The sequence below is a fragment of the Microcebus murinus genome, chromosome X, assembly GCF_040939455.1.
Source record: "Microcebus murinus isolate Inina chromosome X, M.murinus_Inina_mat1.0, whole genome shotgun sequence".
Lineage (NCBI taxonomy): Eukaryota > Metazoa > Chordata > Mammalia > Primates > Cheirogaleidae > Microcebus > Microcebus murinus.
In genome coordinates, this window is record NC_134136.1 from 47549116 (window position 1) to 47573377 (window position 24262).

At 38.9% G+C, this 24262-nt stretch overlaps 1 protein-coding gene across 1 annotated transcript; it reads right to left on the reverse strand.

Annotated features, from left to right (window-relative positions):
- Positions 1–2321: 2321 nt before the first annotated feature.
- LOC105856926 (small ribosomal subunit protein eS4, X isoform-like) lies at positions 2322–3186 on the reverse strand. Its single transcript, XM_012738913.3, has one exon. It carries the CDS (start codon positions 3184–3186, stop codon positions 2395–2397), a length of 792 nt encoding a protein of 263 aa, XP_012594367.1. The 3' UTR covers positions 2322–2394.
- Positions 3187–24262: the final 21076 nt, after the last annotated feature.

Sequence of the window (24262 nt, forward strand, 5' to 3'; positions counted from 1 at the left end):
ACGGAATAATGACGTTAAAGACTTGCTATGGTTACTAGAATGGGATCTGAAGCCCCACTGCCTGGAATCCAATGCTGTCTTCACCACATCCTTTTATATCCTGGGAAAGTTACTGCACCTTGCTGTGCCTCAGTTTCCTCCTTTGTAAAGTATAGAAAATATCACAGTCGTGCCTATTTCATAGAAAAATGAATGAAAGAGTGCACATGACTCCCTTGGCAAAAGATCATGCATAGAATAAGCATTTTCTAAATATTGACTGTTTTTATTTACCTTTGTATATAGTTCTTAGTTCCAGTACTCAGTAGAAAGTAAATATTTGTGGGATTAATGAATATTAGAGCTACAGATGAGGAACCAGGTCCAGAAAGGAAAGGGGACTTTTGAAAGGCGACACAGCAAATTAATGGCAGAGGTGGAACTAGAATCTAGGTCTTTTAATTACGAGAGCAAAGCTCTTTCCACTAAACATGTGCTTTGTCTTTTAAAATTCGTTTTTGTGGCAGAAAGGTTTTTGCCAAAAAGCACATTTTTTTTTTTTACAAATATTTAAAATGTACCATTACTGGGTTCCATTCAAGTAACATCAAGTGGTGACTTACTGGCTCCTAAGTTCTTAGACCAGTATATATGAGTTTTGGCAGTGACCCAGTTTAAGTAGAGGGAAGGTTTCAGGGAGCACAGAAACAATGAACAAATAGATTTTAGGCAATTACTATCCTGGCAGCACTACCCTAAATTCTAAAGATACAGTGGCAAACAAAATAAGTCCCGTGTCTTTATGGAGCTCTCAGTCTAGCAGGGAAGAAAGACATTAAACAATTCATTACAATTAATTATAATGGTGGTATGTTTTCTAAAGGAATATAAAAATGAATTTTGGAACTGGAAAAGAACTGAAGACTGCAGAATATGTCCATTTTATTTTCTTAAGTAATATATATTTTTTATTGTCACTTATATAAATATATGTATGTACACACTTAAGTGAAACAAATTGCAGGGTAATGTATATAATATGATTATATTTTGGTGGAAACAAACGTGCATATAGATGTGATTTGTCTGAGGAAGGAGAATTGTGGAACGTTACTTAGCAGGCTATTAATTTTGATTACATCAGAAAGTTGAGGTGGGAGTGATTAACTTTGTCTTTATCGATCCTTGTAGTACGTTGTTTCACTGGTTATAAATAGGCATTTATTACTTTTGAATCTGAAGAACAGTAAATAAAGGGATCTTTAAAATTGGACAAAAAGAAAAAAAGGAAGATACCCGTAAAAATACCTTTTCTTTTTTTCTTTTTTTTTTGTCAGAGAGGGCCTTCCTCTGTTGCTCACACTGGTGCTGTGGCATGATCCTAGCTGACTGCAACCTCAAACTCCTGGGTTGAAGTGATCCTCCTGCCTCAGCCTCCCAAGCAGCTGGGCCTACAGGTATGGGCCACCACACCCAGCTAATTTTTCTATTTTTTATAGAGATGGGGTCTCTTGTGTTCCTCAGGCTAGTAGTCTTGAACTTCTGTCCTTAAGGCTGTCCTCCTGCCTTGGCCTTCCAGAGTGCTAGGATTACAGGTGTTAGCCAAGACACCCAGCCAAAAATACCTTTTAAAGAATGCAGAGAACCAGTTTCTCCTTTCAAAGAGGGACCAAGGAAGGACAGATAGAAATGACATTCTGAATTCAGATGGTAACAAGGAGAAAATGTAAAATGTTTCTTCCTAAAAAAGCATAGCTACATTCTGAGAAATGTCTCTAGGTGAAAAAATTAAAAAATTCAAAAAGAGTAACTATGAGGTGATGGATATATTAATTAGCTTGGTTGTGGTAATCATTTCACAATGTATATATCAAATCATCACATTGTACACCTTAAATATATATAATTTTTATTGTCAAACGTACCTCAATAAAGCTGGGGAAAAAAATAAAATGATTCATTTAGTACAGGAAGGTACTGTATACCAAACTGCAAGTAATAATGATACAAGATACTATGAAACAGAATAAATCACAAGATTTTTTTTTCCAGAGTCTTACTCTGTTGCCTAGGCTAGAGTGCCATGGCATCAGCCTATCTCACAGCAACCTCCAGCTCCTGGGCTCAAGTGATTCTCCTGCCTCAGCCTCCCAAGCAGCTGGGACTACAGGCGAGCACCATTATGCTCAGCTAATTTCTATTTTTTAGTATAGATGGGTCTCACTCTTGCTCAGGCTTGAACTCCTAACCTCAAGCAATTCTCTTGTATCCACCTCCCAGAGTGCTAGGATTAAAGGCGTGAGCCACCGCGCCCGGCCTATAGTTAGGTGATTGCATTTTTTTTTTCACACTGTAATATCTTTAATTAAGTACAAATAACTTTTTAACATGTTATTATGTTACATGGAGACCATTTCACCCACTGCTCTGTTTGGCTGCCAGTCTCTTATCCCTCTCTTCAGCAATGGTGAGGCGGATACCTTTTCCTCGAGGAAGAGAAATCCATGGTTTGTTGCCTTTGCCAATAACGAAAATGTTGGAGAGGCGAGTGGCAAAGCTGTTGCCATTGGCATCTTTCACGTGAACCACATCAAAAGACCTGGGATGTCTTTCTCTGTTGGTGATCACACCAATTCTTCCCAAGTTAGCACCTCCAGTCACCATACACAGGTTACCAGTGTCAAACTTGATGAAATCAGTAATCTTGCCAGTCTCCAAATCAATCTGAATGGTGTCATTCACTTTGATGAGTGGATCAGGATAGCGGATGGTACGAGCATCATGAGTCACCAGATGAGGGATTCCTTTTGTGCCCACAAAGATTTTTCTCACTTTGCACAACTTGTACTTGGCCTCCTCAGGTGTGATACGATGAACAGCAAAGCGACCCTTGGTGTCATAAATCAGACGGAAATTCTCTCCAGTCTTGTCAATGCTGATGACATCCATAAATCCAGCAGGGTAGGTTATATCAGTTCGGACCATGCCATCGATTTTAATGAAGCGCTGCATGCAGATCTTCTTCACTTCATCTCCTGTCAGGGCATACTTAAGCCTGTTTCTTAGGAAAATGATGAGTGGGAGACACTCTCTCAGCTTGTGGGGACCAGTGGATGGACGAGGAGCAAACACACCGGTCAGCTTATCCAGCATCCAATGCTTTGGAGCTGCTACACACTTCAGATGCTTCTTGGGACCGCGGGCCATGGCTGCGCTAAGCACGGAAAGAGGTTGATTGCATTTTTTAAGCAACATTTCATATTGTACCCCTAATTTAAAAAATATATGCAATCAGGCCAGGTGAGGTGGCTCATGTCTGTAATCCTAGCACTCTGGGAGGCCGAGACGGGTGGATCACTCAAGATCAGGAGTTTGAAACCAGCCTGAGCAAGAGCAAGACCATCTCTACTAAAAATAGAAAGAAATTAATTGGCCAATTAAAAATATATAGAAAAAATTAGCCAGGCTTGGTGGCGCATACCTGTAGTCCCAGCCACTCGGGAGACTGAGGCAGGAGGATCGCTTCAGCCCAGGAGTTTGAGGTTGCTGTGAGCTAGGCTGACGCCATGGCACTCTAGCCTGGGCAACGGAGTGAGACTCTGTCTCAAAAAATATATATATATGCAATTAGTGTCTATTAAAATTAAGAGATCATACTCTTTGGCCCAGCAAACTCACTTCTAGTAATCTTTCCCACAGAAATTAAAGCATCAGTATGTAAGGCTAAATGTACTTATATAAAGGCAAAAGCATTATTTAAAATAGCAAAAGTGGTAAATATCTATTAATAATAGAATGGTTGAATTCATTATGGTAAATCATATAATTGAATATTAAGCATAAAAGTGACAAAGAGCTTATTTCACTAACCTGCACTAAACACACTAAACTGTACCTTGTGTGGGAGGGTTGCTTTTGGATTTGGTTTCCTTCATATATGCAGCAGGTAAGGCAAGATTGCATTCAAAACTGACAACACTGCATTTTTAGTAAGCTACTTCTGTCAAGTGCATGCATTATTCAGCATGAGAAGTCATTAATTTCCAGTAATTGGCTATTCACTTGTACAAGAACACTCAAATCTGTCCAAAGGCCTTTGGGAAATTAACACAGCTTTCTACAACAATTCACTGGATTAGTAAATATCAAAGAAAATCTAAGGTGGATTGTTTTCTGCATAACAACTTTTTGGAGGGTTAAAAATGTGTTCTTTGATTATCTAAATAAAGTACCTATATGTACCTCTTCTGCCCAGTTTCTCAACTATTCATCTTCAATAAACTCTCTTGATCTGAACAAATCTATTATTGTTTCCATTTGAGTGTACTGTGATCTCTAAATGAATCTCATTTGTGTGTGCAGGCATATTCATGCTTGAAATCTCATTTCAAAAATATTTTTCTGGCCGGGCGCAGTGGCTCACGCCTGTAATCCTAGCTCTCTGGGAGGCCGAGGCGGACGGATCCTTTGAGCTCAGGAGTTCGAAACCAACCTGAGCAAGAGCAAGACCCTGTCTCTACTATAAATAGAAAGAAATTAATTGGCCAACTAATATATATAGAAAAAATTAGCTGGGCGTGGTGGCGCATGCCTGTACTCCCAGCTACTTGAGAGGCTGAGGCAGGAGGATCGCTTGAGCCCAGGAGTTTGAGGTTGCTGTGAGCTAGGCTGACGCCACAGCACTCACTCTAGTCTGGGCAACAAAGCAAGACTCTGTCTCAAAAAATATATATATTTTTCTGCTAAATACAGTGACTCATACCTGTAATCCCAACACTTTGGGAGGCTAGGGCAGAAGGATTAGTTGAGGCCAAGAATTCAAGACCAGCCTGGACAATATAGTGGGACCCTGTCTCTACAAAGAAATTTTTAAAAAGTCAGCTGGGTATGGTGGCACATGCCTGTAGTCCTAGCTACTCAGGAGGCTGAGGCAGGGAGGATCGCTTGAGTCCAGGAGTTGACAGTGAGCTATGATCATGTTACTGCACTCTAGCCTGGGTGACAGAGTGAGACCCTGTCTCAAAAAAGAAAAAAAAAAAGAGTCTGAGATGCAGGGGAGGGGTAACGGCCTATCCACCTACCCTTCCTTCTGGTCTCCAGGCTGCTTCGGCGGTCCCAGCTTCCAGTTCTCCTCCACGACCTCCTCCTATGGAGTCTCCCGTGGTCTCAGATGGGGGAACTGAGACTTGGAGAAGTTAAACAACCAGCCTGAGGTCACAAAGTTACAGAGATTCATTTGACCCTGTCCTCCTATGACTGGCCAGACATGAGGGTAGACAAGTGACATAAGCCTCTAGATCAGGAGGTCATAAGGACTTTTAAGGCTCATTACAGGAAGTATTCTATGGAAAGGATTGTCAACACTAATGAAAGAGAACCCTGATAGAGGGCACCCTGTGGAAGTCTGGAAGGATCACACCATTGAAGCCATCATCATTGTTATGATAAAAGCTGTGAAAGCCATCATACCCAAATTTATAAATTACTGTTGAAGAAAACTGTGTGCAGATGTTGGACATGACTTCATAGGATTTAGAATAGAGCCAGTCAAGGAAGTCATAAAAGAGATTGGGGATATAGTAAAAAAGATAGGGGGTGAAGGGTTTCAAGATATGGATCCTAGAGAAATTGAAGAGCTAATAGACACCACACCAGAAGAATTAACAGAGAATGACCTGGAGGAGAGGAATGCTTCCAAAACAGTGCCAGATGATGAGGAAGAAGATATAGAAGACATGTGATGCAGTGTCAGAAAACAAATTGAGGGAGGGTGAGAGAGGGGTGAGGGATAAAAACTTACCTGTTGGGTACAATGTACACTACTTTGGTGAGGGGCACACTAAAAGCCCAGACTTCAGAATTATATAATTCATCCATGTAACAAAAACACTTATACTCCCTTAATATTTTTCAAATAAAAATATTTTAAAAGTTTAAAAAAGATACTCACAAAGATAATGACTGAAATAAAAATAAAAAAAAAAGTTTAAAAAAGAAAACAAATTGACATTAGACAATCTGGCAGAAGGGTTCTGATTACTCAAGATTGCTTTTGACTTCTTTTACAACATAAACCCTTCTATGATACAGGCACTGAAACTAAAGCAAACGGTGGAAGAAATATTGGCAGTATATAGAAACATTTTTGGAGAAATGGAAAAGCGAAAATGTCAGGTGGAAATTTCAATGTATTTCCCTAAAGTTACACTAGGTGTGTCTGCCTCTTCTTCCTCCCCCTGGTACTCCTCTGCCACCCCTGAGACAGCAAGACCAACCCCTCCTCTTCCTCCTCTTTCTCAGCCTACTCAACATTGAGACAATGAGGATGAAGACCTTTATGATGATCCACTTCCACTTAATAAATAGTAAATGTATTTTCTCTTCCTTATGATTTTCTTAATAACATTTTCTTTTCTTTTTTTTCCACTGTGTTTTTTTTTATTTTGGCATATTATGGGGGTACAGATTTTAAGGTTTCAATAAATGCCCTTTCCCCCCCTCCCCCCACAAGTCTGAGTTCCCAGCATGACCATTTTTTTTCTATAGCTTACTTTATTGTAAGAATACAGTATATAGTAAATATACAGAGATACATGTTAATTGACTATGTTATCAGTAAGACTTTGGGTCAACAGTAGGCTATTTGCCTACTGTTTTGGGGAATCAAAGGTATATACATATTTATGACTGTGGGGTTCGGTACCTCTAACCCCTGCATTGTTCAAGGGTATTACTGAACTGTATTACTGAATTATTGAACTCTATTACTGAACTGTATTACTGAATTTCAAACTGTGTTACTTTGTGTGATTTTTCCACAGTGTATTTACTCATTCTTCTATTCGTGTACCATTGGATTGACTCTGGTTAAGGGATATTATGAGTATAAATAGCATTGCTATGAAAAAAAAATTTTTTTTCTATTTGATGGCCATCTGACAGCTTTCTCTTTTTAAGTTAACAAATCCATTTGCCCTTCAACAAGCACGTGTTAAGTGTTTATAGTATGTCAGGCACTGTGCTAAGCATTATTTAACCCTTTGCACTCGCTTGCTTTTTTCTTGATTCCTTTATTCTACTCGGGATTTAATTTTTTAAATACCCCAGATTTTACAAAGTGCGGCAGTAGAATAAAAAAGTGGAGTTTCTTTTCATACAAACTTATTTATTTGGATTTTTTTATATTTCAAATTACTGATACATTCAAAGAGTAATTTTATTTTATTTATTTATTTTTTTTTTTTGAGACAGAGTCTCGCTTTGTTGTCCAGGCTAGAGTGAGTGCTGTGGCGTCAGCCTAGCTCACAGCAACCTCAAACTCCTGGGCTCGAGTGATCCTTCTGCCTCAGCCTCCCGAGTAGCTGGGACTACAGGCATGCGCCACCATGCCCGGCTAATTTTTTATATATATATCAGTTGGCCAATTAATTTCTTTCTATTTATAGTAGAGACGGGGTCTCGCTCTTGCTCAGGCTGGTTTTGAACTCCTGACCTTGAGCAATCCGCCCGCCTCGGCCTCCCAAGAGCTAGGATTACAGGCGTGAGCCACAGCGCCCGGCCCAAAGAGTAATTTTAATCTCTATAATTTTTCATGGTGTGATATTTTTTGAAGCATTCACCCACATGAAGACCTAGTTTACATTCACATGTTTCGCAAATATAAATCGTCTCTCTTCTTCCTCCTTTGATTTTTCTGTTAGAACAAACAACACAATCTTTGTGTTTTTTGTTAGAGTGAGGTGTGATTATATGGAGCTTTCCATCTTAACTGTTGCTTTAAGTTAGTGGATAATAATCTACCCCTGGAAGTTAGTGTATCATCTCTGCATTTACACTTTACTTGTCCTTTCATGCTAATGAAAACAAGAAAAGATACTGGAAAAATAGACAAAAATCCCCCTTCCCCTGCCGTGAAACTATGTGTCCAGTGTGGCTCGACATATGAGCTGCTACCGATGCTAACTGTGTCGAGTCACACTCGACATCTGAGTGCAAAGGGTTAAAATTTATTTATTATGGAAAGTTTCAAACATATATAAAAGCAGAAAGAAAACTATAATGAAATCCCATATATTTTTACAAAGCTTTAACATAATCATCTCGAAGCCAATCTTATTATATTCATACCCTTTCTACTTCCCTCCCAGATTATCTAGAAGCACTTCCTGATCATCATATAATTTCATTCATAAACATTTCTATATGTATCTGTAAGAGATAAAGATTTATTAAGAAAAACCTGCAATACCAGTAGCACAACTAAAAAGTTCCTTAATATAATCAAACATCCAGTCAGTGTTCAAATTATCAGAATCATAAATGTCGTGATTTTTTAATAGTCTGAATCAGAATCCAAATAGTCTTCAAATTGTGATTGGTGTTTGTGTTAATTCTCTTTGTAGTCTATAGGATTCTCCTCTCTTTATCCCCTCAACATTTCTTTTTTCGAACTCCTGACCTCAAGCCATCCTCCCACCTCGGCCTCTCCTAGAGTACTGGGTTTATAGGCGTGAGCCACCGTGCCTTCCCAGCTGGCTCAACATTTTTTTACTGAAGAAATCTGGTTGTTTATCTTGTACATTTACCCATAATCTCATGCTGATTTTGTCGTCCTGGTTCCTTTGATAGGTTTCTCTGTCTTTTGTATTCCTCATAAACAGGTAGTTGGATTTAGCAAATAAAAATGCAGGGCTCCCAGTTAAATTTGAATTTCAGATAAACAATGAATGCTTCTTTTAGTATAAGTATGTCCCAAATACATTGCATGGGATGTACTAAATATTGTATAGGTCATGCTTACACTAAAAAAAAAAATAGTTGCTATTTATCTGAAATTCAACTTAAACTGGGCATCCTGAATTTTATCTGGCAACCCTAATTTTTTTTTTTCTTTCTTTTTTTTTTTGAGACAGAGTCTCGCTTTGTTGCCCAGGCTAGAGTGAGTGCCATGGCGTCAGCCTAGCTCACAGCAACCTCAAACTCCTGGGCTCAAGCGATCCTCCTGCCTCAGCCTCCCGAGTAGCTGGGACTACAGGCATGCACCACCATGCCCGGCTAATTTTATATATATATATTAGCTGGCCAATTAATTTCTTTCTATTTTTATGGTAGAGACGGGGTCTCGCTCAGGCTGGTTTTGAACTCCTGACCTTGAGCAATCCGCCCGCCTCGGCCTCCCAGAGTGCTAGGATTACAGGCGTGAGCCACCGCGCCCGGCCTGGCAACCCTAATTTTAATCTAAAGGCTATGTTGGATTTAGGTTTAATTTCTTTTTTGTTTTTAGGCAACACTGCTTCATAGTGGTATATGCTCCCCTCAGGAGCCACATAACGTTTGGTTGTCTCTCTTTGTGGTGATAGCTGCCTTTGATGCTCAGTGTCTAAATTGGTAATTCATAAGGCATTAAGGTTGCAATATGGTGCTCTTCTAATTTTCTAAGGCATATTTTTAAGAGGAAGTTTAATGTAGTGATTAAGAGGTCAGGCTCTGGGGTGGGAAAGACTTTGTTTTGAGATCTGGTTCTGCCACTTCCTAGCTGTGTGACCTGGGACAATTTAGTTTACTTCTCTTAGTCTTAACAGGAAATTGTCTATTTTTATGCTTAGGTTCAACAAAGTATGGACAACCATGTAGAACTATGATTGGACAAAAAAGATATGATCTAATGCTAATAAGCTGAGTAGCGGAACTCAGCTAGGCATGTCATTTTAGATTTTTCTTGGCCTCTCTGGGCATGCATTCCTTTATTTTGGGTGTCGAGCAGGGCCCTTTCCGGAATGAAGGTCTTGTGACTTACAGTCTAACAAGGTAGGTCAGATAATTTTTTTATGGCCAGTTTTTACATAGAATAACTTTAGGTTTTATGGTTGGCTTCCAGGGAAAAGGGTTTCTGTCTTTCAGGACCTGCCTTGGGGAAGAGGGATTCTAGTTTCTACAGCTAGCCTTAGGGAGGAATGGGACTGAGAGGTAAGAAGAGAAGGAAAGGTCAGAGAAGAACTTTTACCTTCATTTGGGGGTACTGTTTTCTGAGCCCCATCAGGTTTATTGAATAAACAGCCTCTCATATTTTTCCCATTCTTTAGAGTCAACAAAGACCTTCTTCACATGTACTCTCATTTTAGTCTCTGCTGCCTGTTAACCAGGACTGGTTTTATTCATTTTTTACATCTGAATAATCTTGGGCTTAGGGAGGCAACTTGTTCAACATAACATAGTTAGAAAGTCACACAATAGAGCAGGGACTATGTCTTAGCCCAAGGCTCTTTTGATGGAAAATACTTTTTCTCTCCTGCAAAGCTTTCATTTCTTGGTTTCGGTTACAACACTGTCTTATTTTCTTTTTCAACTTCTTGTTTCTTTCTCAAACTATTCCCTTCCCATCTCTATCCTTGGTGTTTCTTTCTCCTCTTCCCAAATGTAATCATTCCTGAGGTTTTGTCCTTAGGCCATTTTTATTGATATATTTTCCCTCTGTGATATCTGCTCAATAGCTTTCGCCTATTCAAATAGCTTAAACTCCCTCTGGGAGAATAATTTCCAAATCTGTATTTCTGGCCTTTATCTCTTTCTTGAGTTTTGGACCATACAGTTCAACTGCCTGTTTGTATCTCCATATGGCTGTTTCAGACAGAATCTAACATTCAATGGGTCTGCTTAGTTGAATCCTGATTTCAACCAATCACCTATAAACAAATGAGGAAATGGTTGAGGAGATTTGAATACTTACTGGATATTTGATGACACTAAAGTCTTAATGTTAATTTTTTAGATGAGATAATTGTATGTGGTGAAGAGTGTTTTAGAAATACATAGTGAAGTGTTTGTGGATGATATGATGTCTGGCATTTACTTCAAAATAATCCAATTCAGAAAACAGTATGGAGATTCCACAAAAAAATTAAAAATAGAAGTACCATATGATTCAGCAGTCCTACTACTAGGTATATATTCAAAGGAAATGAAAGCAGTATGTTGAAAATATCTTCACTCCCATGTTAATTGCAGCATTATTCACAGCAGCCAAGATACGGAATCAACCTAAGTGTCCATCAATGGATGAATGGATAAAGTGTGGTATATATACCCAATGAAACACTATTCAACTATAAAGAAGAAGCAAATCCTGTTATTTGTGACAACATGGATGAATTTAAAGAACATTATGTTAAGTGAAATAAGCCAGGCACAGAAAGACAAATTGATCCCATAGAAGTAGAGAGTAGAAGCTGGGTGAAGTAATACACATACTCCTGTAGTCCCAGCTACTCAGGAGGCTGAGGTGGGAGGATCACATGTTTGAGCTTAGCCTAGATAAAATAGCAAGACTTCATCTCAAAAGAAAAAAAAAGAATGACAAGAAATAGATAGTATATATATATTTAAAAAAAGGAATAGAGAGTAGAATGGTGTGTACCAGGTCCTGGGGTAGTTAGGGTGGAGGAGGGTTGGGGAGAGGTTGGTCAAAGAATACATATTTACAGTTAAGAGAAATAAGTTCAAGAACTCTATTGTACAGCAAGGTGACTATAATTAATGAGCATATATTGTATCCTTGAAAAATGTAAAGAAAGTGGATGTTATATGTTCTCACCACAAAAGTCAGGAGTTCGAAACCAGCCTGAGCAAGAGCGAGACCCCATCTATACTAAAAAATAGAAAGTAATTAATTGGCCAACTGAAAATATATAGAAAAAGTTAGCTGGGCATGGTGGTGCATGCCTGTAGTCCCAGCTACTCGGGAGGCTGAGGCAGAAGGATAGCTTGAGCCCAGGAGTTCGAAGTTGCTGTGAGCTAGGCTGATGCCACGGCACTCTAGCCCGGGCAACAAAGTGAGACTCTGTCTCTAAATAAATAAACAAAATAAAATAAAATAACTTCCCAGAGTTTGGCTTTTTTTTTTTTTCCATTGACAAAAGCCTAGTATGTGCTCATGGTGCGGATGGAAACAGATTTGTCACACAGATTAAGATATAAAATATATATCTTATACAGACTGCCCTTTACTTCCTTTCAGCATTGCTTTCCTCCCTGTCCCACTTGGATCCTGCAACCTCACTGCTGACTCCACTGCACTGCAACTGCCATGCATTTGTGTTTGAATAAAGACTTATTTCTCAGTCCAGGTGCGGTGCCTTATGCTGTAATCCTAACATTTTGTGAGGCCAAAGCAGGAAGATCATTTGAGGCCAAGAGTTCAAGAACAGCCTGGGCAATACAAGACCCTGTCTCTACAAAAAATAGAAAAATTAGTCAGGCATGATAGCACATATCTATAGTCTCATCTGAGGCTGAGGCAGTAGGATCACTTGAGCCCAGGAGTTTGGGGTTGCAGTGAGCTAGGCTGACATCACTTTATTCTACCATAGGCAACAGAATTGAGACCTTGTCTCAAAAAACTAAATTAAAAAAGACTGATTTCTCAGTTCCAATGTTAGATGTAAGAGTAGGATTTTTCCTAGCTGTAGATGAATGGGCCTTTATGCACAGACAAAACAGACATACAAAGTGTGAGTTAAAGAGAAACAAATTTTAAAGCTGCCTCTTTTCCCCCAACTCAGTGGGGAAGAAAAGGGAGGATCTCTAGTCCAGAGCGATCAGCTTCTAGATCCAGGCAGGGTAGGGTAAATGCTGATGTTGAAGAAGTAGGTGGGTGGACATTATTCCAGTAAGCTGGGGGCTTCCTGAGGAAATACTTCTTACCTAGTCTGGCCAAGGGAGGAACTGCTAGAACTGCTACCAGTGGGTCTCATAGAAACAACATCAGCAGTGTGGATTGTGTGAAGGTTCTGTAGCCCAGAGCTATCCCAGAGAAATGGCTATGGAACCTTTGTTTTTTTGTGGCCTGGTTGGGTGTAGTTCTATCTGTTATGGACAGCAGCCAAGCTTTCAGGGGCTGGGCTGACCAAGCACAAAGAACCATCCTATCCTTTAAAAAGAAAATGCTGTAAGTCGATAACATTCTACCATTTTAAGCATAACACTTGCAACTAAATCCAAACTGCTGTATTATAATCAAGATGCATCCGCCTGTTTTATATTTAAGGCCCACAGGCTTCAACTAATTTAGAGGACCATCTGGTAAGAAAAAGAGAGACAGTCTCATTACAAAGTGGCATTTGTTTGCAGGCTTAGACCTCAAAAGGGATTGTCCTGCATATCCTAACCAATTTTTTGTACCAGTGTCCAGTGCTCTTGATTCTACTCGAGGTAGAAAGAGCATGGCTTTGGAGTCAGACATATAAGAATCAATTTTCTTCTTCACTTCTCAAGAGCTAGATGCCCTGAGCCATAGGACTTCTGAGGTTTGAGTTTCCTCAGTTTCCTAACACATAATATGACAGTTCGATTACACCTGAAGTTTTTGGGAAGATTAAAGGAAACATAGTCTCCCAGAGGGAGCCTAGAACTATAGTTTCCCTCCCCAATATACATAACTTAATCCTCCTTCATTGTATTCCCTCTGAGCCTTGCTTTTGTTTCTTCTTTGCCTAAAATCTACTTTCACATGCATAGATACTAGGTGTACTTTTAAACAGATCTTTAAACTAAAGTTCTAAAAAAAAAATAAGTTTTGTTTTAATGCTGTTATTTGTTCACTTCTCCAGGAAGTAAAGAATTAAAATGGGATTGCCTTGGGATAAACCAGTCAGAAGGCAATTTTGCCTCTTCTGCAGTATGCTAAGCAAATCTGTTCTCAAAGTCCTCCTGTCTTATATTTACATAGTTGAAAGCATTTGGTCTATTAGCAAATCCTTGTTGTAGCTCAGGGGTAAGGGAGGAGAGGGAGTGGAGAGCAGGTTGGTTAGAGATGTAAAATTTGGGAATGGGGATTATTTATTTATTTATTTATTTATTTTTGTTTTTGAGACAAAGTCTCACTCTGTTGCCCAGGCTAGAGTGCCGTGGCGTCAGCCTAGCTCACAGCAACCTCAAACTCCTGGGCTCAAGCAATCCTTCTGCCTCAGCCTCCCAAGTAGCTGGGACTACAGGCATGCGCCACCATGCCCGGTTAATTTTTTGCATATATTTTTAGTTGGCCAATTAATTTCTTTCTATTTTTAGTAGAGACGGAGTCTCGCTCTTGCTCAGGCTGGTTTCAAACTCCTGACCTTGAACGTGAGCCACTGCGCCCGGCAGGGGATGTTTTTATAGCTCTAGATAATCGCTATATAGGTCATAGCTTTATTTAAAGTGAGAATGTGAATTTGACTATATTCCTAGTTAGACCCTACTGCTCAAAATTTCCTCAAAATCAAGACACAAAATTAAAAAGTGATGGTTAAAATTGGCGCAATGGACTTGCTGAAGCGGAATAATGGATACCTGGAACTTCATGGCACTGTTCTCCAGAATTTTGTGTGTGTTTGAAATATCCATAATTAAAAAGGTTTTCTGTTTATGTGACAGTGGAGGTCAATCAAGAACTGGGGAGTTTGACAGTCATGCCAGGAAAACTAGTAAGAAGATATTTGAACCATAAAAATTTATTAGAGGAATGTAGTGATTTCTATAGTACTTATCTAGTTAACTGGATTTTTTTTTAAGGCAAGCATGAAAATGAGGTTTTTTGAGGAGAGAAAGATAGGATGATAGGGCAAGAGCTAGATATGGGTTTAAAGAGTTGATACACCACAGATGACTACCAGACCCATTGTCGCAGCAAAGGGAGAGCCAAAGGCAGGGCACAAAAAGCTGGATTTATTTAAAAAATTAAATAGCATGCAGATAAAACATTCAGTGGATATAATATAAATAGATGTCATAAAGCATTGGACAAGATATCACAACCACTGTTTTTAATTAATTAATTTCTAGACAGGGTCTCACTCTGTCACCCAGGCTAAAGTGCAGTGGTGCAATCATAGCTTACTATAACCTCAAACTCCTGGGCTCAAGTTATCCTCCTGCCTCAGCCTCCTGAGTAGCTAGGACTACAGTATGTGCCACCACATCATGCTAATTTTTAAATTTTTTTTGTAGAGACAGGGTCTCACTACTTGCCTAGGCTGGTCTTGAACTCCTGGCCTCAAGGCTATTCTCTAGTCTCAGCCTCCCAAAGTGCTAGGATTACAGGCATGAGCTACCATTCATGGCCAAAAAACTTAGTCGATGGGAATAAACTATAAGGAAATATCATGGGCACAGGCATGGGTATATTCACTGGTAGCTATGAAGATTGGCTCTAGTTGTTGCTCTGAATTGTTGCTAAATTATGTAGGGATATAATGAAGATGGGCCTTAGGCATGAAGGCTCATTACTAAATGACCAAAAGACAATTTACATATGTAAATTTACCTACATGTAATGATGCTAGGCTAGTGGTTGGGATTAATTGTGGAAGCCCAGGAGAGCTATATTTCTTTTGATAGGATTGGCAATTTGGAAGTTATGGGCAGGTACCCTATTATGGACACCCACAATCAGGGGCAGGGAGAGGGTGTGCAGTTAAACTCAAGTGGGGAAGAAAAACAGTCTACCCTCAGAGACTTTCCCTCCCTTCTAGGGGGTTAAAAAAAAAGTTTAAAACTTCCTTGTTGAGAGGTTTTTCAATTATACTTGAAGGAAGGAAAATGAGGGTATCAGGTTCTCACAGTGGTGATGGCTGCAGAGCAACACAGTTTAGGCTGAGAGCTGAAGAGGCAAGATATACTCTTGACAGGACCAGATACATGATTTTCAATACTCAGTGAAAAATGGATGTGGGGCCCCTTGTTCATCAATTAGTAAGAATTTCAAATCAGTGACAGTTAAGCATTAAACCAAATACAGGCTCTTCTAAGCACAAGGCTCTGTACAACTGCATAGGCTTTATATCCATGATGGCCAGCCCTACTCCTGGGCAGCAGTAGTAGTGGTAGTAAAAATTCAGAGGTACAATAGAAAAGTATATAGTAGAAGATTATCACGATTATCTACAATCCCACCACCTAGAAACAGCTGCTGTTATTTTGGTATATGTACCAGAAATTTTTCTATATACATATATACATGTAGACATGTATTCATAGAATTTTTATGTTATGGAAATGGCATAGTGTACATTCTGTTCTGTAGACTTTTTGAAAAAACTGTATTAAATTTTAGAGAGTTTTCATGTTAGCAAATATAGATCGCTTTAATCCTATTTTATAGACGTCCCGTGTTCCATTTAACCAAAATCCTATTTTTGGGTGCCTGAGGGATCTTGAGTTTTTCATTATTATAAATGATGCACATTGAATATCAATAAAGTTGAGTGAGGATTGAATGAATCAATCAGTGTAAAGCACTTCACAGAGTACTTGGCAAATACCAAGCTCCTTATAAATGTTAGTGTTGTTTTTATATTGTCAAGTTGCCTTGTGTAAAGGTTGAACTAATTTACATTCCCAACAGCAGGGTGAGAGGGCTTGGTTTCCTAAAATCCTTGCCAATTCTCTTCATTTTTGTCTTTTGTATTTCTTTCTCTATGAATGGCCTGTTCATGTTCTTTGACAGTTCTTTTGGATTCCTCATGCTTTTAAACTTTTAAATGGTTTCTCTATTGGGGATATTAACCCTTTGTAATATGAATAACAAATACTTTTTTCTCTATTTTTTTGTTTGACATTTAATGTTTACTTTAATCACACAGACATTTTAAGTTTTATACAGTTAAATCGGTCCATCTTTTCCTTTAGAATTTGTCTTTCTGTCCTCCTTTAGGAAGTCTTTTGCCACAGAACAGGTCTAGAGTTCAATGGTGGTGAAGCCTTTCCTGCCTTAGGTTAGCTTCACCAGGTTTGCTCTGAGGTGTCATTTTTTGGGGGGTTTGATTTTTTTAAATTTGATCAATGGAGTAGCCAACACTAGAATACTTGAAATGTATATGTGAAGGAACTACATTTATGAACTTTGAATCTACATGTGAAGGCACAAGATGTATTAAAATTGAATGTTGTCTAACTTCTCCCAACCCAGAAAACACTTTTGTCTCTTCATATTTTCTGCTTTTCTTTGCTTTCTAAGGAGAGTTCTGTCTTTAACAGAATGCCAAATTAGAGACTTGGGAGAGTTGAACTTAACCAGAGCTTTTAAATTACTCTTTGTTGTTGGACTGTTTTCTTATATGCACTTCTATATGGAGAACTGGCCACGTGGGATTCTGGTTTTTATTTGGGTCACATAGATTAATATAGACATTATTTTCACCAGGGGGAGGGAGGAAGAAGGTAATATTTACTAAGAACTAAGTCCTGTACTTGGCACTTTCATTTAAACTGTCTCATTTAATCCTATAAACAAACCTGTGATCAAAGGTAGATTTCCAAGTTCTGGGGCCTATCCCCCTTGGATGGACCTTTTAAAGCCCCTGGGAAGGGGATTTGTGAGTTCACATAGCTATAGATTTTTGTAAAATTTGTGAAAATAAGTTATAAATGTAATTAGTTAAGCCCACTATCTCTTTCCATTCTTTACTCCTCTCCATCTTGCTTTCTTTAAAGTTGAATCATGGTAGAAACAGAATAGGCATTTTGGGGATCCAACTGAAGAGAAATTGAGTTGCAGATACATTTATTTGTGGTTAGTAGGATATACTGATGTGGTTTGCTGTCACCTCTGTGTATAGTTAGGTTATTTATAGCTGTGTTAGTATAGGAATAACTAATGGGAATTCAAAGCTTATTTAAGATTAGTCACTACATAAAAGACTGGAGGGGAAGGGCAATATACATAACCTTAACATTTGTACCTCCATAATATGCTGAGAAAAAAAAAGACTTGATATATCCTACAATTTTACAGCTCGTATGTAAAATAAATGATAGAGTCTTAATAGAGTTTTCCCCAATTTGACTACAATCCAGGACATTTACATGACATTAACCAATGATGATTTGTAATACTGAAAGAGACTTTTCTAAACTCTCTGGAAAAACTAACTTGTTTTTCTATACTCTCTACAGAGATTACACAACAAAAGTGGTATTGAAGAGTAATCAAAGGATATGCAGCCAAAAATAAAAAATATTATTTTATTTTTTTTATTATTATTTTTTTAGAGTCAGGGTCTCACTCTGTCACCCAGGCTGGAGTGCAGTGGTGCTATTATGGTTCATTGTAATCTCCAACTCCTGGGCTCAAGAGATTCTTCTACCTCAGCTTTCCAAGTAGCTGGGACTACAGGCATGTGCCACCATGCATGGCTGATGTTTTTTATTTTTTTGTAGAGATAGGGTCTTGCTATGTTGTCCAGGTTGGTCTTGAACTCCTGGCATCAAACGATCCTCCTGCCCTCAAGCGACCTTACCACCTTAGCTTCCCAAAGTGCTAGGATTATAGGCATAAGCCACCATGCCCCGCCAATGATACATATTATTTCATTTAAATTGCACAATAAGTCTATATGTAAATATTATTATCCTTATTTTACAGATGAGAATTCTAAGATTCAGAGAAATGAATTAAATTGTTTAGGCTTACACAGCTAACAAGTGGTAAAAGGCAATATTTGAATTCATGTCTAAATAAATCTAAAGCCTCAACTATATTGTAAACTGCCTGAGGGAAAACTCTGAAGTCCTTACAAAGGAAGACTCACTTATTGTTTCCTTCCATAAACCTACAGATGAGTACAGAAGAGGATAGTGCCTTCTCTGATCTAGATATGAGCAGAGGATCAAATCCTTCCCCAACATATTTTGGCACAACACCAAGATGAACCAAATGCCCTAGTTGCCTCTTGCTGCAAATCCTAGACAGCGTTCTGTCATTGCTTTTGCCCATTCCTATATAAATAGAACCTGGAGCAAAGCAGCTTTACACTCTCCAAAAGGTTGAAGTGGGAGAAAGGGCATATGAGAGAAGTTTGCCCAAATGAAAAGTCATTTGTTAGTCTGTTTGCTTTTTGGGGGTCTCCCAGCAAGAACAGCTTTGTTTTCATATGACACATAGTTGAGCCCTAGGCACTCTTCCTGACTTCCAGGCCCTAGGATTTTGTACCTGCCTTAACCTCACTCTTCAACTCTTCAGCCCTTTGCACAGCCCTTTCTAATGTATGCTCCAATTCTGGTCTGACCACCTGAGTCAACTCATTGATGGGTTTTGCCATCTTTGAACAGTCCTTAAAACAGTTCCTGTAGTATCTGCTTAATCCCACAAATGTCTCTAAATGTTGGGCCTTTGCCACTCAGTGATCTTTCTAGGGTCCATGCCCAGCCCCTGCTATGATTTTATATGTCCAGCATATTTTAGTGAGGTCTGGCAGAACTGGCATTTATCAAAGGAAAGTTTTAGACTGTGCTTCCCAGGTGATCCAGAAATATGAGGAGCCATTTTTCCTTTCCTTCAAAGCTCTGACAAATATAATTATGCCATTTAAACAAGCCCCTCCAGGTAATTCATATCACCAATTGCTTTTTCCGCCAAACTCTGGAAGATGTTTGAAGCTTGAAAGATATATAGGGTAGTCTTTCAAATAGGTAAAACTCCACAGAGTAGATAAAAGCTGTCTTTTCTTTGCTCCAATCAGCCATAGAGATTTAATAATAGTACTTCTCAAACACACCATTAGTAATCCAGATTCCCTACCATGAAGTCTAGAGGTTAACTTGAACAGAGAACTCTTTCTCTGAGGTGAAGAAAGATAATAGAACATCGATATTCTTATCCTGAGTCTGCCTTCACCTACCATGAGTTTTCCTTCTTTATCTTTACATATTTGTTTATTCAGATAAATAGTAGTTCTTAACCCTGACTGCCCATTATAATTTGTGGAGCTTATTATAAAACATCTATCACTGGGCCCTACCCATCCCTAGAGATTCTAACATTTTCTTTTTTTTTTTTTTGAGACATAGTCTCACTTTGTTGCCCAGGCTAGAGTGAGTGCCGTGGCATCAGCCTAGCTCACAGCAACCTCAGACTCCTGGGCTCAAGTGATCCTACTGCCTCAGCCTCTCGAGTAGCTGGGACTACAGGCATGTGCCACCATGCCCGGCTAATTTTTTCTATATATATTAGTTAGCCAATTAATTTCTTTCTATTTATAGTAGAGACGGGGGTCTCGCTCTTGCTCAGGCTGGTTTTGAACTCCTGACCTTGAGCAATTCGCCCGCCTCGGCCTCCCAGAGTACTAGGATTACAGGCGTGAGCCACCGCACCTGGCCTCTAACATTTTCTGAATACGTACTCTATGCTAGGCCCTGTGCCTCATCCTAGGTGTAGAAGCAATTTAGTCATGGTCTCTGCCTCCATGTAGTTCATAGTCAAGGGGCAGAGATAGATAAATAAAAAACTATAAATCAGAAAATATGGTATAACTCCATGTTCTTTGCTTAATCTAGCTTTTTTCTCATAAAACTGTGCCAGTATGGGTAAGGTAAACATGGATTTATTCAACAAGTCCTGGTATATAGGAAGAGGTGGCTTTCTTGGGATCTTGGATGACATAAATTGAGGGTTTTTTTTAAAATAGTAAGATATACATGAATGTCTATAGAAATTTTATTTGTAATACCCCAAAATGAAACAGCCCAGATGTCATTCAAAGGATGAATGGTTAAACAAACTGTGGTACATCTATAACTTGGAACACTACTCAGTAATAAAAAAAGAATAAATTATTGATACATATGACAATTTGTATGAATCTCCAGACTATGCTGCTTATGATGAATGACAAAAGCCAATCTCAAAAGGTAACATACTGTATGATTCCATTTATATAACATTCTTGAAATGACAAAATTATAGGGATGGAAGAATGATTAGTGGTTGTTAGGGGTTAAGGAAACTGAGAGGGAAATAGGGAGGTGTGGGCAACATGAGGGATCCTTGTGGTGATGGAAATGTTCTGTATCTTGTTTGTGGTGGCAGTTATGTAAGGCTGTACATGTGATAAAATTATATAGAACTAAACACCCACCCACAAACCACATATAGATGATTACATGTGTAACTGGTGAAATCTGAATAAGCACTGTGGGTTGTACCAATGTCAATTTCTTGATTTTATTTTTTATTCTTATTTTATTTTATTTTTTTAGAGACAGGATCTTGCTCTATTGCCCTAACTGGAGTGCATCGGCCCAATCATAGCTCACTATAACCTCAAACTCCTGGGCTCAAGCAATCCTCTTGCCTCAGCTTCCTCAATAGCTGGGACTACCAGTGCTCACTATCACTCCTGCCTAAATATTTTAATTTCTTTCTAGAGATGGGATCTATGTAGCCCAGTCTGGTCTTGAACTCCTGGCTTCAAGTGATCCTCCTGTTTCTACCTCAATTTCTTTGTTTTGATATTGCACTATAGTTGTATAAGATGCCAAGAACATTGGAGGATACTAAGGGAAAGGTACATGAGACTTCCCTGTACTTCTTGCGACCTTCTGTGAATCTATAATTAGTTCAAAAAAGTAATAGTTTGAGAAGTTACTAGCCAAAAATCAAAAGGATTAAAAATGTTAGACACACATATAAATGTGAAACCATAAATAGTGACATTAGGAGAAGCTGGGAATATAGTTAGTCTCTGATGTTATAAGGAAGACAAAGTGTCTCTTAGAGAATAGTAAATTTTCAAAATAGATAAATTTTATTTATTTTTTGTAGAGACAGGGGGTCTTGCTATATTGCTCAGGCTGGTCTCAAACTCCTGGCCTCAAGCCATTCTCCCACCTTGGCCTCCCAAAGTGCTGGGATTATGGATGTGAGCCACCATGCCCAGCTGTTGTTTTCCTAATTTAAAAGAAATGTTTCTTGTGGAAAATTTAGAACATGTAGCCCAAAATAGTTTATTAATAATCCTATAATTTTGAGATAACCATTATTTTTCAACATTCAGGTTGTATCTTTCCATTTTATTTCTATACATAAAATTAAAACAAAAAAAATTCACACTCAGTAAAAAATATATTTTTCCTGTCTGTAAGGAATCATTTATTGGCTGGGCACAGTGGCTCATGCCTATAATCCTAGCACTCTGGAAGGCCAAGGCAGGAGGATCGCTCAAGGTCAGGAATACAAAACCAGCCTGAGCAAGAGTGAGAACCTGTCTCTACTAAAAATAGAAAGAAATTAGCTGGACAACTAAAAATATATAGAAAAAATTATACAGGCATGGTGGCGCATGCCTGTAGTCCCAGCTACTCGGGAGGCTGAGGCAGGAGGATTGCTTGAGCCCAGGAATTTGAGGTTGTTGTGAGCTAGGCTGACACCATGGCACTCTAGCCCGGGCAACAGATTGAGACTCTGTCTAAAAAAAAGAAAAAGAACCATTTATTAATACAACTTTAATGTATATATTCTATTATATGGATTCAGAATGAATAATGTACCCAATCCTCTATTTTGAATGTATCTGTAATTACTTCCTTAGTATAAACTATTTGGAGCAAAATTATTGGGTCATAGATTTTATAAATTTTTGAAGCTTTTGCTACCTATGGCTAAATTTCTTACCAGAAAGTTAATATCAATGTTTCACTTATTTTTTTTTCCAGAATACATTTTCTGTTGCTGTTGTTAGCAACAAGGCTGGATAGACCCACCATGCCAATTTTTCTGTATAGTGTTATAGGATCTAGCACAATACTGGGTACACACTAGGCCCTTAAAAATATTTATTGATTTTATATCCCTCATAATGTATTCTTTGAAACTCCTATCTGGAACTGATGGGAAACAAAATAACCAAAACATTGATGTGCTTTAACCCCAAATTATATCACTGACATCTAGTAAAGACTAAAGTCTTGAGGGAATGGGGCAGGTACATTTTGATAGAGAGGAAGGAACTAGGAGAAGTCTGGAGGCTCTAAAGTAGGAAGATGTATTTACAATGATGTGTATTGCAGCAGTATTTTATAATACCAAAAACTTGAAAACAAACTTCTCCAAGCAGAAGTCTGGGCAGGATTAGGCTGAGCTGTGATTTAATTTTTTTTTTTTTTCATTTAAAAAGTTTGAGGATGTGATTTAATTTTTAAATTTTTATTATTTTTTTAAATAATATTTTTAAATTTAATTTTTTTTTTTTTGAGACAGAGTCTCAGTCTGTTGCCCGGGTTAGAGTGCCATGGCATCAGCCTAGCTCACAGCAACCTCAAATACCTGGGCTTAAGCAATCCTCCTACCTCAGCCTCCCAAGTAGCTGGGACTACAGGAATGCACCACCATGCCCAGCTAATATTTTTCTACATATTTTTTTATTTGTCCAGCTAATTTCTTTCTATTTTTAGTAGAGATGGGATCTTGCTTTTGCTCAGGCTGGTCTTGAACTCCTGAGCTCAAACAATCCTCCCACCTCAGCCTCCCAGAGTGCTAGGATTACAGGCGTGAGACACTGCACCTGGCCTTAATTTTTATTTTTTTGCTAATCTTCTCTGTCTCATTCCAATTTTAGGATATGTGCTGCTGAAACAAGCATTGTGCTTTTATTTTTTTTCTTATTTATTTATATATATTTTATACACACACACACACACACACACACACATGGTCTCACTCTGTCACCTAGGCTACAGTACAGTGGCATCATCTTAGCTCACTGCAACCTCAAACTCCTGAGCTCAAGCAATCCTAGGGTCTTGGTCTCCCAGGATGCTGAGATTATAGGTGTGAATCACTGAGACCAGCCTTATGTTTTATTTAGGGGGAGGTGCGAGAGGGGAGTTAAAGGTTTCATCTGTCTTTCCAAGTTTTTCCCTTTGTGTCCTGCATGTGGTTTTAACCAGTTAAATGGGACCAGTGACCAGAAGTCTGGGCTCCTGGTCTTCATAACTTCTTCCACTCTCTACCTGAAATATAAACAGGATGGGGACCACACATGCTCTGGGAGGAGCCCACCATGGTTTCAGAAAAGAAGAGGTGACAGCCAGCTCTATGTAATCACTAAATGTGTGAGCACTCAAAAAATTACACCAGGCTCTTCTTGAATATCTTTTTTTTTTTTTTTTGAGACAGAGTCTCGCTTTGTTGTCCAGGCTAGAGTGAGTGCCGTGGCGTCAGCCTAGCTCACAGCAACCTCAAACTCCTGGGCTCAAGTGATCCTCCTGCCTCAGCCTCCCAAGTAGCTGGGACTACAGGCATGCGCCACCATGCCCGGCTAGTTTTTTTTCTATATATATTAGTTGGCCAATGAATTTCTTTCTATTTATAGTAGAGACGGGGGTCTCGCTCTTGCTCAGGCTGGTTTCAAACTCCTGACCTTGAGCGATCCGCCCGTCTTAGCCTCCCAGAGAGTTAGGATTACAGGCGTGAGCCACCGCGCCTGGCTGCTTCTTGAATATCTTTATGTCGTCTCATTTAATCTTCATTACAACC

Coding starts and splice junctions, on each gene's coding strand:
- LOC105856926 (XM_012738913.3), bottom strand. CDS start 3,186: ATGGCCCGCGGTCCCAAGAAGCATCTGAAGTGTGTAGCAGCTCCAAAG.